Below are 18,129 nucleotides of genomic sequence, written 5' to 3' on the forward strand. Positions count from 1 at the left end.
TGTGCAATCACATTCACTTAATCGTATTAATATTACAATGCTCAATAGCCAATGTTCTTCACAATTAACGGGTCTATTTTAGCTATCTGTGTATATTCCTATGTTCACTTTTTAAAACACAGAATATATGCCAATTTAAAAAAATCAATTTCAGAAGAGGTCATCCGAACTTAACCCCTTTAGATCCACCTTAAGACACGTTATACCGCGACCATGACCTTCATTGATATACTTCGAAGAAAAATATGAATATTATCTCATACATCTATCGGTAACATCATCTATAGGGCACAGAACCTTCCGCGAATCATTGAATTTTTCCTCAAATTTCCCATTTCAAACTTCCTGATTGGTCAGATTTGAGTGGGCAAATTCCTGACACTCTTCGTTGTTCCTTGTGAGATACCATTGGCTTCATTTACAAAATGGTTCACTCGACTGGTCACATAATTATATAGATTGAATGGTCCGGTTTATAAAAGTGGGCGATAAATTAATGACTGTCATATTCTTTATCTTCCCGGTAGAAAAAAAAACAACCGGATATAATGAATTATTTTTTTTTGCTTGTCATATCATGTACCTTTGTAAGGGAAATTCCATGGCTAAGGATGTTAAATTTGTTTAACTAAATGTGCTTTGTCATTCAATAGTTTAAAACCTTAAATTTGTTTTCATTCATAAAGTTTGATCAGGGAAAAACCATCGAAGTGAAAATATCTTTATTGTATAGATACAATAAAGATCACGTGATCGATGTGACATTTTATCTAAAAACAAATACAAACTTATTCGGGACGTTAGCCATGGCTGGGAAAACAAGTTTTGGAATAGACAATGCAGTTGTGGGTCAATTTATATTTTATGCGTTGATAGTACTGCTGAAAATGATGCTAATGAGCTTTATTACTGTCATAAGGAGAAATCTGAACCAGGTAAGATTTTTTGTACATACATGTAGACAAAGAACATAAAATGTGTAGTAAACGTTTAAACAGTCGAGTCATTTAGGCAGTATTCTAACATTATGTAATAGTAATTAAATGTAATCGGCAGTTGATCGTAAACTGCGCTTGGTTGTACCGTGAAACCTGCCTAAAACGAACCATGGAAAATCCGAAAAAAAACTTCGAAAGCAATACACTTTTACAGTTTTTTTATATTAGATATATTTTAACCTGGTTGAACCGTACACCTATCAAAACAGAATAAATACTACAGTCCAAAATGGTGTGGTTTAGACAGCTTTGTTTCACTGTACTGGTATCATATATATTGCTTGCATACATAGAATGCATGATATATGCCCGATCGAAATGAAATATTGATTCAATTTACTTCTTATAGGACTTTATAGTAGAGGCGCCCGATCCAGCATTTCAGTCTTAGGGAGACGTTAACAGTGGTTTAAGTTAATTTGGGTAGAATTTGGAAAAATCACGGTTTCATGCAAAAAAAAATGTCCGTTCCCCTAATGAATCCGCGCCAGTATAGAACTACGATTACCCAGTAATCTTAGTTTTAAAAGAGATTTTTTACCGGAAAATTATTTTAGTTTGCTAGCTATAACACAAGACGTTGCAATTTGGCGCGTTTTTTTAAAGTAAAAAAATAACTGAAGTTGTTTCTGAAGCAGCAGTTAAATCCTAATCGAAAGGAAGAGTTTACACGGGAGCATGTTCAGATAAAACATTATAGACCTTTTATTTTTTTCTTATAAAGGGGGTTTTGGACACAGATAAAAAGGTTAGGTGATTCACATTTTATTTTATGGTATCGATTTCTGTATATAGTGCTTTATATTACGTGTATTTGAACAAATCTCGTATTATCTATTGAAATGACGAAGAATTAATGGTAAATTTTAACTGACAACTGTTACCACGAATCATTATATCGTAGCTTCTATTCAGGCTGCAATCATTAAAAAAAACGGAGGAACGAACGAATTAAAATTAACCCACCAAATGTCTCTTAGAAATCAAATATGTCTCAATTTGAATGATAAAAATGCTACATTTGATAAATTATTTGACGGACGCATTCGGTCCGACGCATGGGGTAGCGAAATCAAGTATGCCTCAGTCAATATTGACGGATTATTTGACGCACGTATGAGGTATATATTTTCACTTATCAAACATTAATTGTGAATTCTAATAGAAGTAGTTTGGTGCTGAATCAATGACTTAGGGATGTCATATTAATCGAAGTTCACTTTACCTTTGCGTTAGATTAGGTAATTAGCGCATGCATAAGTATCGTACGATTTCTTAGGATCCATCAACTTACCTATCGTGTTATTGTGTATGAATCACTTAGGCTTAACATGTGTTAAGGACTTCCTGTAATAGATAGGTCTTAAATGAAATAATATTGAGGGAAAAGTGAGTGTTGGAAAATTAGAAAGCTACCCACATCTCAGAATAGATCAATGCATGTACGTTTCTAACACCTTCCACTAAATTCAACCCCATAGTTTTTTTTTCATTTATATACTGCATGTCTTTAAGCTCCAGCTCTTGGGTGACCACTGTACGTTGCTCAAATAATTAAAAAATGGACTGTCCAGAAATTATCGTAGTTCGATAGTTTATTTATTTATATTTATTTTTATACCCAGCCACACTTTCTCGTTTCTTTAATCTTGAAAGAGGAATTCGCCAAGGTAGCTCGCTGTCGGCTAAACTGTACCTTGTTTATATTAATCAATTCATAAACATTTTAAGTGCATCAGGGAAAGGTGCTGTGGTGATTGATATTCAGGCCGGCTGTCCTGTCTAGGCAGATGACATCGCATTAATATCTGGTAATATTCAACTTATGCAAGATATGATTGACATTTGTGCAAACTATAGTAATCAATGGAAGTTCAACTTTTCACAAGCTAAAAGTCGAGTTATGTTATTCTCAAAGAGACCAATGGAATTAAAATTGAAACTTAATGGTGAAATTCTCCCTGTATGCAGTTCATTGAAACATGTCGGGATTACTTTTCCAGACAGCATGCCCCCGTTGGGCCAGCGTTGGCTGATGGTTGTATCGTTGGCTTTTAGTTGGCGTTGGCAAGACAGCGTTGGCCTAATGTAGTATTCCGTAGTTATGGAAGTGTTTCTTCTTGATTTATTTTTAACCAAAATGGTTCTTACTTGACAACCAAATGATTAAACACGACATTTTGAAATTTTAAATACTTTCATATCATAAAAAAATTCTACGTTGGTCCAACGTTGCCCCCTACTATATTTGAACCATTTCATTTTATGTTTCTCTTAAAAAACTTGTTTTAGAAGCGAATTCTGCGTGATAGTATTGTTAAATTTTGATTTTTAAATCAAAACCATGATTACATTATTTGCATTATTCTACATTTGTCCAACCCAGAGCCAACAGTTAGCCAACCCTGAACCAACATTGAACCAACGTCGAAACGACTTTGGTAACAAACATGTTAAAAAGACTTAATATTATTCTTGATGCAAAAATGGAAGTCGGTCTCAAGAAAGTAAAACTAGAAAGCAAATCAGGATTTATGAAAGCAAATATTGTGTTGCATCTAAACTGCGATACTAAGTTGGGCCAACGTTGGCCCAACGTTGAAAAACCAATATATATATATTTATTAATATAATTTCACTTCTTTCAAAAAGTATTGTTGGCTCTTTTCTTGAGTTCTGTTAACTGCATGTTTAATATTCATGCAGCAAGTATTCGCATTTAATATTTAGAACTTAATAACACAAAATAATTATTATGAATAACCAAATAATTTATGATAACAACAGTGTACATGATTATCTCCCCCTTATGCAGCTTTGTAACTGAGACCACAATACACCTTTTCAAAACAAAAGTTGTCTCTCATTTTAAACAAATGTATACATATTGTCAATGTAAATTCATCCTAAACACAAAACATTGACAGATATTATCACATGTCTATTCAGTTAAAAAAATTGCAAATTTTCAATAATGAGTATACCAATGCTCAAAGTATCTGCTAATTTTATAATAGATTTTCTTGTTTTAATTAAGTAAACTACAATCAGCTTGTCATTGGTATTTTCTTGCTGTAAAGAATTTATGATAAACTGTGAGGAAATGGGAACCCTTTCTCTAGGAGTGCGTAGCATCAGCACTTTGCGGCATGACCAGGAAATACACAATAAAATTATGTTCTAATATCTTAAAGAATACAATCGTCTGGCCATATGGCTGGGATAACGTTGGGCTTATGTTGGGCCAACATTGGGGATTCGTTGGGTCAGTGTTAGCATTACGTTGGGCCAACTATTGTTTGCCTCCGTTGGGCCAACGTTGGCCCTCTTTGCACTTACAACGTTGGGCCAACATTGGGTACCGTACGTTGGCCCAACGTAGGAATGCTGTCTGGGTTTAGACGACAAATTCAACTCTATATAAGGAACTTTAGTGGCATGTAGGACTATACGATCATTGGTCATGTCAATTATTCGTCAAGGTGTGCATCCCAGTATTCTAAATGTTAAAACTTGCAGTAAAGTGATCCTTCAACTTTGCTACTAAAAAGCTCTCTATGGTTGTGAACTGTGGAATAACCTAACAGGAAATGAAATTTTACTTCTCGAACGTGCACATCGATAAGTTTGTAAATGCACACAAGGTCTACCAAAAAAAAAAACTAGAACCGATATTTGCACATCACATATTGGTTGGATATTACGTGCACAATCGAAATTAAGAAACTCTTGTTTTTTCGGCAGACTATGCAACCTTCCATCTAGAAGTTTACCTTGTCAGATTTTCCTTACTCGCTTACTCCTTCATCTCAACCAAGCAGATACGTCAAAAGCCTGTTTTATTTATGACATTATGCAAATCCTCAGGAAGTATGACCTAATGCAGTTTGTTGACAATCTTGTCAGAAATAGTGATTTTCCATCAACACCACAATGGAAACGAATCAGGCGCGTAGCCGAGGCCAAATTGAAGTGTAGGCAAAATTATTAAAAAAAGTGTTTTGTAATATCAGAAATCTAATTTGGAATATTAGAACATGAATTTGCAATATTAAAAAAATCATTTTTTGATATTAGAAAATGCTCATTTTTGTCCACTTTGGCTTGCCATATATTTTCTTTTTTTGCTATTTAAATACAATTTATTGTAACTCACTGTGTGCGTGTGATATTGTGATGGTGTAATCGTGATGACCTGAGTTAGATGGTGGTGCATGACTGTGTGTGTGTGTGTGTGTATGTAAAGGTGTGTGATATGTGTGTATCCTGGTGCGTGTCTGTTGGAGTATACGTGTGGAGGGGGTGTGACGTTAGTGCGTAAGCATGTGTTTTGTTGAAGAGTTAGTATATGCGTATTTGTGTAATCGAATGTTTTTTTTTTTTTGATATTTTGTTTCTCTGGTAAATCCTTTACTTAATTAATTTTGCATACATTCTATTCTAATATATACATAATACATGTTCACTGTGTTGATAATTATTTATATCTATGTCAGGGCGTACGCCATTTGTGTATGTTTTTGTGATTAAATTGTCCATGAATGGTTTTGTTTGGTCAGTATGATGTGAATGTGTATTTATTCTTCATTTTGCCTGTTAGTTACTGTTTTTAATTTACATACTTTCCACTTGGAGGTTAATAAAAGTATATATAAAAGTATAAATATATTATCCCACGGACATGTAGTTTATTAAAAGATTTTATCACAGATTAGCTTAATAACCTTCAGACTTGATGTAAATTGTCTAAAAGTGACAAACGCAAATTGGTGCTAATTACTAATCTTAAACATCAATTATTCTTCATACAAAAATAATTGTTTGAAAGTAATCCTAGCTTTAGGTGAAATATGTTCTAAAGTCTTTGTGTTACAGTTATTACTATTGGACAAGTTATTACTTATTCCATATGTCAATCGTGTTTGTGATTCGGCTATTACTTATTCCATGTGTCAATCGTGTTTGTGATTCGGCTATTACTTATTCCATATGTCAGTCATGTTTGTGATTCGGCTATTACTTATTCCATGTGTCAATCATGTTTGCGATTCGGCTATTACTTATTCCATATGTCAATCGTGTTTATGATTCGAACCTGATATTGTTCGTGATTTTTATCTTTAGTTATGTAATAGTCTGCTGAATTATTCGGACGTTATTAAAATATATAAAACTGTGTTTTTGAGTAGGGCTCTACCGAAGTGACTATTTTCCCAAAATAGAGACAAATCGAACGGTTATAGTACTATTAAATACAGGTCATGTTCAATGTGTAAAAATCTTAAATGTTGTTTTGACATGGCCCCGTGTGGGCCAATGGTACTTCGAACTTAAATTATCTATATGACAATTCGCACATTAATTTTGTGTTTTGTTGCAGATGTAACAAGTTTTATTACAAGGGTAGATAAATTCATATAGGAGGTTCCAAGCTATCATTTACTTCAAAATTTTTGCACAATATTAACCATACTTTCCCGACAAATGGGGATTTGAAGTTCCCTAAACATCCTCCCATGGAACCGCCACTGCATACAACGTAAGATGCTCCATATATACTCCGACTTAATAAGGATAGCACCAAGTCAGAAAATAGCTTGATAGACAAGTGTTTGTTACATCTGCCTTTTTAAGATATTGATAGGGCAAATTTAGTTCAAATCCACTAAGAAAAATGGCGGGAAAATTTTCACATACAAAATCGTCGTCGTAATCCAGTGCATAAAGTGGCATGAGAAGCAATTAGATTTGAATGATCTTATACTAGTATACGATACCAACAAATTTATGGAGATTGTTTTTAGTGATTTTTTTCTTGATTAAATTAGGTTTTCTGTAATCCAGAAGATCTTAAATTGGCAACAAGGAAAGATGTGAAGGTTACACTAACTGACCCGGATGTTGAAAGAGTCAGAAGGTAGGGTGTGAAATATAGATTTAGTAACGAGTCAATTAATTCTCGACTCGATAATGTAAAATTTTGATTTTTATTGGGAGAGGTTTAGCAAGCATGTTAAATAATAACTTTTATGTTATATTAAAAGCGAAACTACACCGACTGCCTCGTAACAAAGGCCATAACTCAGCAAAAAATAATTTTACTGGAAAAAATGAAACATAAACTGTAACTAATAAAGATATAGCTGTGTACAAAATGTCAAGTCAATATCTTCAAGAGGCCCATAAAAATCTCCACATGAAGTTTCATCAAAACATACCAGTTCAAGGGCCATACCTCTGCCAAAAATAGTTTGCAGAAACTTGATTCCACCTTAAATTCAATGCAACTCATCTAAATAATTGTACATAACACATGTCAAGTCAACATTCTAAAGGATTTCGAAATAAACATTCTGGACACTGTGACAAAAGTCTTGACAAAACTTTGAACATTAGTCCGGAACAGCTTCGGTGGTAGGAGACATGAAAACTAATTACAGTACAGATATGTTATTTTTTTTCTTTTTTTTACAGATGTCATCTTAACGATCTGGAGAACATCATACCATTTGTTTTTGTTGGGATATTCTATTGTTTAACAGGACCGAACCCATACTATGCAGCTATCCACTTCAGATTGTTTGCTTTTGTAAGACTGTTCCATAGTGTTGCCTATCTCACACCATTGCCCCAGCCATCTAGAGCTCTTGGTTTCATCGTTGGGTGGTTTGTAACGGCATCTATGGCCATTTCAGCACTTTCAACTGTTGCTATTTATATGTAAAATCAGCAATACATCAAGAAAGGAGGATTGGCATTATTGAATGTCACTTTTGGGCAGGATGGATATTTATGTGTGAAATAATATGGAGTAAGATTTTTGGGTGCTAGACACACGGGTGCATGTGTAACAAGAGGAAACTGTTTATGTTGAAAGCTTGAAGAAAATATTTACAAAGATTGTATTTTCAATAAAAGAGTCTAATTATTGTATTTTTCCTTCAAAAAGAATCTCAGCATTTACTAATATGAAAGATAGACAATTAAATTGTACACTTTGGATTGCACCTTCAGCAATTGAAGAATAAGTCAAAAGAAATGAGACCAGAGAGACTGTACAAAGTTAAAATAATATTGGTTTAATTCTTTTCGAGTTACAGATTATATAAAGTAAGTACCCTCTAAGTGTGACAGATGTATGAAGCCTAGTGGTTATTACACCTGTCACTGTTGGTGGCACAGGTAAAAATGCTATAGATAACACACATTCATTAAAAAAAAATACAAATAGAATCTAAAGAATAAATAAGTAATCTGGACTTCACTTTTCAATTTTAAAAACACTCTGATGGTTATCAGGTAAAATTAATTGGTTAATGCAATAAAATCTCTGTGTTTTTTTTCTGTCATGTGCCACACCTTATATATATTTTGCCCGATTCTTAGACAGAGAAGTACTTAAAACTGGGAGAATGGACTGAGTACATCAGTTGGGTAAGGGTCCTCTGATTTTCTCGAATCATCTCAAGTTGAACATATGATATCGAATCTGGTTTGATCGATATGTAACACTATAAACCCACCACTCTCATAGCCGAGGTTTAAAAAAGATATGCATAACTGAAGTAAGTAAAAAAACAACTAGCATATCACATTTATTCGATCACAAGTCTGTAATTTCATTGACAAAAAAAAAAATAACATATAGGTAAATAAAACTGTAATTTAGCAAACAATCTTTTTACTTCACCTTTCAAAATCCCTTCAAGTACAACTAGGCTATCATATCAGTCTTAAAAGCATGACAATATTTTAGAGTCTCTTTCTCCAGTCTTGAAATGACAAATGCTTATCATCAAATATTTAGTAATTTTAACAGTAAAAAGTAGATTCCTGTCCTCCAATCATCATCCAAATATTGTAATATATAATATATAATATACATGTAGTTTATTTCTATTTTTGGTGCGATTTTGAAATTTTTTTTATTGGGATTTCATATGAAAATCCCAACCTAAATACAAGAGATTTATGAAGTATGCTTACCAAATTAACCCTATCATTTACAGTTTTTGAGATAATGAGCTACAAAGTGATCCATGATTCAATACAAATGAATTAAGCTAGAGCTTTGGCAATGGATCATGAGGCAAGAAAGTTTTTTTTCAAAGTAAATTTAAACACATACTATGTATATTGTCAATTTGAAGGACTTAACATCCTTTCTCCTGCACTCAGAAAATGGACTCTCAACTTCTGGTTGGCTTTCAGCCTTGAGACACTTATTCAGGGTCGTTACCAGACCTACATGGAAGAATTAAATCAAGATTCGGCCTTTACTGGTGCAGGTTCATTATTGGGAACAGCCTCATCTGGCATCACACATTTCCAAAGTCCATATGTTTTGCCAACAGTTGTTTGCCATAAACGTAATGTGCCATCCTCACTGCCGCTAGCATACAGATCTCCGTCAGGGGAAAACTTGACACAATGAACAGGACCAAAATGACCTTTGAATGATTCTGGAAGCATATAAAAAAAATGAACTACATTAAAATAAGCTGGTATTTACATAAAAATAAGCTAGTATTTTTTACTTTTGAGAGATTCTGAGAGACAACTCACTAGAGAAAAATTGTAAAAGAATACATAACAATTAAAGAGTAAAAAGGACAGACAAAAGTTATTACTCAAAAACACCCCTGTTTACAAACATTTGTAATTTCAGTAATAAAATTCAAAGACTTGTAAATTTTTGTAATTATTGAGCTTGTAAGGAAGGGAGAAATGGAAAAACACCATGACCTTTTTTTTTCTATGTTTACATAAAAGTTTTTTTTTCATTTAACACATCAAAATCAATGCACTGAGATTTATCAAAGAAGACCATACCAAATATGACAAAAGAAAATAAAATTGATCTTACCTAATTCTTCTCCAGATTCATAATCAAATTTATACATTTTAAAATCTTCTCCTCCTGAGACAAACACCTTTTTATCAGGGTGAAGTGATGCTGAATTGATCTGTGTTGGAGCCTCATATTCCTTGATCTTGTCAAACCTGAAAATAATTTGGTAAATACAAGATTATCTCCCCTTCCAGATGACAGAATGTAACTGGCAAGTTTTACATACTCATAATAGCTAATTCAAAGTATTTCTAGTATACAAATAATTGAGCTGTGGACAGAATGTGCCTAAAAGTGCTTCAAAATCACTTAAGCCAACTATAATTATTTTGGCACTTCCTTCTCTCTTTGCAATGTCTTGTTACTAATTTTTCTTTCCTTTCTCATTTTTTTTCTAGCAATGAACAATATGAAAAAAAGCTCACAAAGAGAATACAAATGGAGTTAAATGTAAAACTCTTCAGTTGGATTATCTCCGTCTGGAGTCCTCTGACAAAGTGTCAGGGACAATAATTATCACATTAGTTCGTGCATATCTACATATGATGCCCAACCTTCTAATACAATTTCACCAAAATCCTTGAGTGGTTAAGGAGTTCCACTTACAAGAAATGTGGGCAGATAAACAGACCTGATGATTCCCATATACCCACCCCAAACATAGCTAGCAGGGGGTATAAAAAGCACTCTCAAAAAAGGTAAAAAGAAATGCCTCCCTCTGTCATTAGTTCTCATGAAATATGACCTGAGAACCAAAAAAAAAATAACTGAATGACTTTAGTCGGCTAGTTCACTAGAACAGCATTGTCATTTTAGGGCTCAGTAGCACTTTTAAAATATTAAGCCAAGAAGTGAGGGAATGTTCATGAGCAGACCAGCCAAATACATGTATGCAGTATAGAGTAAGACCAAGATAAACTAGACATGGCCCCTAACGGGACGAACAACCCCGCAGCCTGTTGAACCCTTTTTATTTGAGGACCAATGTGGACACACAATTTATATTGGACGCAAGTCGTTGAGGAGGAGATGCAGACAATACATTTATGAGACAAAGTTTTGTTGAAAATGCCACAGTTCAACGGCTGTCATTTCTACAATTATTGTCCAAACATGAATTCCCAACAGTATGTACACCTCTGTGTGGTTATATTACATTCCACGAAGTTTCACAGCAATGCTTTAGCTTTTAAGAAAAAAGTTCGGACAGACAGGAGGAAACTTATATACCCCCCAAACATCCTTTGCAGGGGTATAAACATGTCTGTTTAAGGTTACATAGGATGAAAAAATAAGGCAGGTTGACAGCTAAAATAATTTTTAAACAGACACTTACGGGAGAAAGTCTTGACTTGAATAGTGCTCAACTAAAACATCATAGTTCATGGGCATTTCATAAACAAATACCAACATAATGTGCAAGGGTAGGAAGAAAAAATAAAATAAATAGGTAACCTTAAACAGACAAGTTTTTTGTCTGGCCTAATAGAAAGCAACTTTACAAGTGTTCTAGGATTTTTTTTTTAAATTTAGGTTTCCACAGGGAAAATCTTAATGACTATTAACTTTCTAATACTTAAAGCTTCCAAACTGAACAAATCCTTTCAAAATTTTAAGTTTTCTACTAGCCAAATGGAAAGTGGAGCACAACTAACTAATGCCCTTACCAAAATTTCACTTGGAATCCTTGGACACTGTATACCCTTACTTGCAGTAAAAACTCTTAGTGCCGATATTATGAAAGAGCTGTGCCATCAGCGTATAATATGCCTACAAAAAATTTATGTTACCTTTCAGCATTCCAGAAGCTGGTAAAGTTGCCGTAAGAGATGACTAGTGTTGTTCCATCCTTAGATACCTCTATACTGTTAGGTACGGCAGGAAACTCGAACTTATGTATTTCTTCTCCACTGGATACATCCCATACCCTACAAAATATGGAGACTAATCCTTGATTCCAGACATTTTTTAGAAAAAATGTTTTAAAGGCCAAATTTATAGTGATTTATTTAAATAACAAATCACAAACAGTTAATAAAATCTTTCAAAAAGCTTGAATTAAAGTTACATAAATGATCATGCTGTAGTAACAAAATTAACATGACGGCTGTTGTGTTGTAATACATTGTATTTATACTAATAATATAAGTCAGAAGACAGAAATAGCATGAAATACCAGAAATTAAGGAAATCAATATTTAAAATTTTTAAAAAAGGGGTTGATCAGGTTGCGGGAAACAAAACTTTTATTTTTTTTAGTAATTGTTTCAGACTTATGGAACTTTCAACACTGTCAAGTGAACATATTGGTGGCTATTAATTTAAAAAAAAAATAGTGTTATATACATGATATAGTGTTCAAAATCAATTTGGAGTGTACTTTTTAAACGGTTTTCTGTCCACAACAAAAATAGCAAAAAACTAGTAGGTTTACAGTATAGGAAAAACAGGGGTGATAGATAGATACATGTAATTTAGCAGTTATTTATTTGGTCAGAATCTAACCAGCCTAAATTTCAGGTTGACTAAGAAAAGACAAAATTTTATGCTTGTTACTCAACCTACCTTACAGTTTTATCATCAGAAGCACTAATCACCCTCTTATCAAAATAAGTAAATATAGCATTCTTTATATTTGATGTATGACCAGATATGGTTGTCTTTGCGTCTAAAAAGAAAATAAAAATGACATAATTAGTTTTATTTTACTATTGTATTTATAAGAGCTCATTGCCCAGTATGAGTATTGCTACATCAGTGATTTTATTTTCCCAAAATTACCTGCCAATTAAGGCTGTTTCCCTAAATGAGAGTTCTCAATCTGTCAACAAAAAGATTGGTTCAAAATTAATCCAAAAATAGAAACTATTTCACAATAGGTAGGATATGGAGTTTCTGTCCATAGATTAATTGTTTACGACCTGTCTTTTTTCTTGACATCCTCAATACAACTAATCATTTTAGCTAAAAAATCAAGGTATTGTACAGTAACATGTATTACAAATTTCCAATTAAAAAAAGTATGCATATTTCCCCAATTACACACAAAATGATGCATGTTTTTTAATTAAAAAAATAATGCATAATTCCTAAGTTTAAAAAAATTATGAATATTTCCCCAATTAAAAAAATATGATGCATATTTTCTCAACAAAAATAGGATGTGGTAGTTTTGAAAATGGTCAACAATATCATTGATATGTAATTATCGAAGGCTAAATATGTGGAATATCCTTCTACTGTATGTTTGTGCAAATGTACAAAAATGTAACTATAAGTATACTTTAACTAGGTCTTATCTCTTTGTTTCATGTGTATGCAGGGCACTGGTAAATAATGATCCATCATATATGCATTTGTATTTCCTTAGGCTTGTGAGATAGCTAAAATGACCTATCTTTAAAATATGAAACATACAATGTATAATAATAACAGTCAAGCAGAGTTAAATGCACAATACTTATTTTTCGAAAGGAATCAAGCAACATACATGTATTGTATTTACAGAACAAAAAATAAAAAAGTTTCAATGTGGGAAAGTAAATATTTCATACAACTGAATAATACATTTTATCCTCAGTGACTGGGTATACCTGCTGCAAGGTTGTTTAAGTCAAAGATACGTAGAAGCTTTTCATTACTGCCAGTCAAAAGTTGTGTACTTTCTGATGAAAAATTGACACTTTTTACAATGTGTTTGTGAGTAAAAGTATGAAGTTCTTCTCCACTTAAGGCATCCCATAGTTTTCTGAAACAGATAAAAATAAATCATGGTGGAATTAATTGCCCTGAATTAATTGAAGAAATTAATAAAACTTATCAATTCTGTAGGCAAAGACTGCTGAAAGGCTTTACTTTGCAAGATTTTAAGAACAAAACAGCAATTTTGTATCACATCTCAATGCATTTTCATCAAGAATAAGTGTGTATACAGTGTTCAAAAATGTATGCACTGGTGTAGTGATATAAATGTATCAAAGGAGTTTTGGATTTTACTAGACACTGAATTTGGTTACAATGTATATGCACAAACTTTTTCATGTTATTTCATTAGACTAACTGGCCTTGAAAAATCACTGATATGAGACACTAGACATAAAATTATTATGGAAAAGCTTTCAGTTCACAACACATTTCATATCTATCTCAAATCTGATATCAATCTAGCAATTGTCTTAATGCAATACGCATTAATACACTGTTCATAAGACATTCCTAGAATAATGCAGAACATGTAAATGTACATGTATCTTATTAAACTTACGCAGAGAAATCAGCTGCTCCTGTTGCAGCCTTCGTTGCTTCTTTGTTCAAAGCTGCACCCCAAACAGCCCCTTTGTGTCCTTCAAATGTTCCTATCCAGTCTCCTGTGTCTCCTTGTCGCAACATAGGCTTCCCATCTAAAAAAACAAAAAAACAAACAAAAACCAATTTATTAACCACAATCAACTTATGACCTGAACAGAGATCAGGATGTTTAAAAGAAAATAGTTCATTCCAGTAAAGGTTTCCATCCATGTCAATAAGGATTAGAGTTAACTAGAAGCATATCATCACAAAGTATTTTCGGAAGTGATGAAAACATTTCCTTTTCAAGTTTCGAGAAGTGTTCCTGTTACCTATTTTTTTTATCTGGCAGTGCCCATTTGAATGAATAGGATGAATAACCCTACACTATTAACAAAGTCTGAAGACACTCGGTGAGATGTAATGAAAGGCAAGTTACAATCTGGATTTGAAACTGTGGAAGTTCGTGTTCGAATGTTCAAAGCTGCCTTGTAAATTTTACTTAGCTGGATAATAGTGATTGGTTTGAGCCAGATGTTTGTTAACGAGTTCAACATCGCCGATTTAAGAAAATTACCTTTACAAGCACTGATTAGAAAATAACCAAACGGAGTAATTTCACTGAAATCTAGAAAGACAACCGGTCTGGTGTGTCCACTACAAGTCAAAGGAGTTTGTCTCAGTTGGCTCGTCATGTTGTCGGTTTTTTTCTTGTCAACTTCCGGTGAGACTAATTGTGAAACGTTACTGGAAAGAGACGAAAATTTACAATTGACTTAAAATTTCACATTTTTAAATTTGTAGAAGGGAGTATATTTTTTTCATTGCTTCACCTGAAATGAAGTTACATTGATAACATTTTTATTTGGAATTAAGAATAAGAGTACTCTTTTAATTCGAGCAGAAATTTAAAGAAAATAATCCAAGGATCAAGGGAAAACAGACACGTACACAAAAAAGAACTTGTGATAACAAAAGAAAAAAAACACGTACAAAGAAACTTAAGTAAACGAGGAACCCAGAGCCCACTATAAACTGGGAGCATTGACCGGTTGCACCGGTAGGGTAAGCTCTCTCGTTTTTTTTTTACTGATTACTGCACGGTAGTATACCACTTGTGTTGTATACCCTTTATTCAGGGGCACATCCATATATTTTTAAGAGGGGTTCCATGCTAGATTAATTCATTTTTTCCCGCATTTTGCACGAATAAAAAAACCAATATACCCATATAAGAACTCCTCTGACCTACTTGATTTGTACCAGCTAGGATGCTTTATCGGAACTAATTGGCTAATCCACTGTAAATCGTCTATAGAATTATTCTATTCTTTAGAACTGTACATGTAAAAGTAAGTTTGATATAGTAAATCAAGTTAACAAATTAATTGGCTTAGAAGTATTTACCAAGTGATCATGAGTTATTAAACAATCAACTTTTCTGAACAATTAATGAATTTAATGGCCAAACCAAGTATTTTAATTAACACATGATTCATCAATTAATGCTTATATTACTTCACTTAATTAACAATTAAGTATAATGATATTATTACTACGGACAATAACACTCAAAAAAGTTATAAAGATAAGTATGGCGACCTATTAAATTAATACAGTTTTGAAATATAATAGTAGTTACTACATGATTTCCTTTTGTACGTATGATAAGCGAATATAGTTCCATGTTTAGCAAGCAAATCAAAATGGCCAAAATGGAAATATTAAGATACCAGCTATTCGAACAGGAAATATTTTACAGAACATCCTGCTACCAGCTTTCTCTCTTAAATTTGTACATAGAAAATTTAACTAAACGTTACGAAAAGGCCGACTCGATCGGTCATCTTGCGTTCAGGTATTCCTTACGAATGAGGATGGCCGTTGCCGAAGGTGTGCGAAACATGTTCTACGAATTTGCTTCGAAGAAAGCTTTGAGGATCAACAAGCTCCGACAAGAGATTCTTGTTGAGCATGCATTTGCTGACGAAGAAGAAGAACCAGACCAGGATATTGCCAGATTCGACTACCCGGTTTACCTCTCCGATTACGAAACTGAAGAATCAGATAGCGATGAGGCCAGCGGTGACGAACGGACGAATAATGAAAACTCTGACAGTAGCACCGAAGATGAAGCTCCTGCGTGATAATTCAAACGACGAAGACACGTCATGCAGTGCCGGTGATTCATGTACAAGGTGAGGTTATTGATTAAATTCATTTACCGCAAAAAAAAAAAAACAAACGGAAACGCTTGCGATTTTTACTGGTAAAAGCTAAGGTAAATGTCAGTGGCGAAACGAAAGTGGGGAGAGGTTGGAATCTACCTTTTTGATAGAAAATTTTGTTAACTTTGTCCAAAAATGACCACGAGACAGCCTATTTTCCGGTCAGCCCCTGAGTGCTTATTTATAATGAACATCGACATATAACGCGCTGAAGGTCTTTCTGAAGAAATTTCGCGCTTTTTTTAGGGGGGTGTTCCAGAAAAAACAACAAAAATAAACGAAGTTACTAGTAGTTTAATGCTACAAAATATTCGTCGGGATTTTATGGTTATAGTTTTAAACCTATACAACAACTGTTGTTTTTAGAGCACACGCCAACATTTTACCTGATTATCCACGTGTGTTAAACACGACTTTGAATGAGCTCTGCTTCTGCTTTTTTTCTGCTTTGTAATTGTAGGTAAATGAGCCATAGTCCACATAGGAAATGTGATAGACAGAATATAACTGACCGAGAACAGTCGGAGGGTCACGGAGGCTATACATAGTTATGCACTGAGAAAGATCTTCATATAGAGGTCATTGTATTGTGATTTTTTATAATGATTGAATAAAGTTATAGAAAATTAATTTTATTTTTACATTTATTACCTGTACTTTTTCTAAAGGAGACATGATATTTGTTGTACTGTCCGTCTGTCTGTCAAAATTTTCATACCATATGTCATTTTAAAATTCGTGTTTTTTTTTCAATTCAAAGTCGAAACGTAAAGGGGGTTGTTAGATAGTGTTTTTCCCCAGTTATACTCTTTGACACGATTTACACATAGAACAAGAAAACTTCTAGTCTTGGTTCGGCTTAAAAACAATAAACGACTCACCCCGTTAAAAAACTAAAACTAGAACTAAAATTAACAAACAAACAAACAAAACAAAACGAAACTTACAAACTAACAAATAAGCAACGAGAAAGATAACGAACAAAATAAAAAAAACTTGCTTTTAACATTCTGCTAGAACACTTCAACTCAGATCATGAAGTCGTTAAGTTTCCAAGTAACAAACAATGATCTCGGGGTATTTAAACCATGTTGATTTAATTTAGATAATTAAAACTAACAAAAAAAAGTTTCTCTGGGAGTTTCGCGGAAAAATGTTTCAGTTATGCATTTCAGGAATCTAAGTTCAAAAAGGATAATTCCAAATATATCTGAGGGATACAAAATCCTGCCAACTACACATTGTGCTCTTGTCGTAAAATTCTGTTCAGTAGTTTTGAGTGGACTTGCGATGACACTTGCTTCACTAGTGTACTTAGGAAACTACTTTCAAAGGGACATATCGTATAGTGAGTAATTTTCGCGGGGCGCTAATTTTGGCACATTTTTGCGGTCTGTCTTAAATCCCAAAAAATAAATTCCGCGAAATATTTACTCTGAAGTTAGGTACACCACTAAGCAATCGCCAACAATAGAATCGTTAAAACTTTGGTATACTTTTTGCCTAAAAATGGCCAAATTTTGCACCCGCTAAAATAAACCGCTATAAATATAATATAAAATATAATATTTTTCAATATAAAAGTAAATATAAATAATAAAATATGAGGGATAAAAATTTTCTGGTAATGTACGTAATGACACATTGCGTCCTTACTACATACCGAATTTCTGTTCAGTAGTTTGAGAGGAATTGCGAAGAAGAAAGAGGACTGACGGACGAACACGTCAAAACCAATTTGTTCACATATATCTTTTAATAGGGA

General features: G+C 33.4%; 2 protein-coding genes across 2 annotated transcripts; one reads left to right on the forward strand and one right to left on the reverse strand.

The window, feature by feature from the left end:
- The first annotated feature begins 590 nt into the window (after positions 1-590).
- LOC148613889 (microsomal glutathione S-transferase 1-like) lies at positions 591-7,927 on the forward strand. Its single transcript, XM_088587548.1, has 3 exons — positions 591-935; positions 6,827-6,915; positions 7,473-7,927. Exons 1-3 carry the CDS (start codon positions 807-809, stop codon positions 7,720-7,722), a joined length of 468 nt encoding a protein of 155 aa, XP_088443674.1. The 5' UTR covers positions 591-806; the 3' UTR covers positions 7,723-7,927.
- Positions 7,928-8,580: 653 nt separating this feature from the next.
- On the reverse strand, positions 8,581-14,867 carry LOC148613890 (serine-threonine kinase receptor-associated protein-like). The gene is made up of 7 exons (XM_088587547.1): positions 14,714-14,867; positions 14,114-14,249; positions 13,443-13,597; positions 12,415-12,517; positions 11,640-11,777; positions 9,865-10,001; positions 8,581-9,460 (listed from the first exon to the last, which is right to left on the reverse strand). The coding sequence occupies exons 1-7, from the start codon at positions 14,829-14,831 to the stop codon at positions 9,261-9,263; spliced, it is 987 nt and encodes a 328-aa protein (XP_088443673.1). The 5' UTR covers positions 14,832-14,867; the 3' UTR covers positions 8,581-9,260.
- Between the last annotated feature and the right edge of the window lie 3,262 nt (positions 14,868-18,129).

This window comes from Perna viridis, chromosome 6 (genome assembly GCF_037379345.1).
Source record: "Perna viridis isolate PV_CMFRI_1.1 ecotype Kerala chromosome 6, ASM3737934v1, whole genome shotgun sequence".
NCBI lineage: Eukaryota > Metazoa > Mollusca > Bivalvia > Mytilida > Mytilidae > Perna > Perna viridis.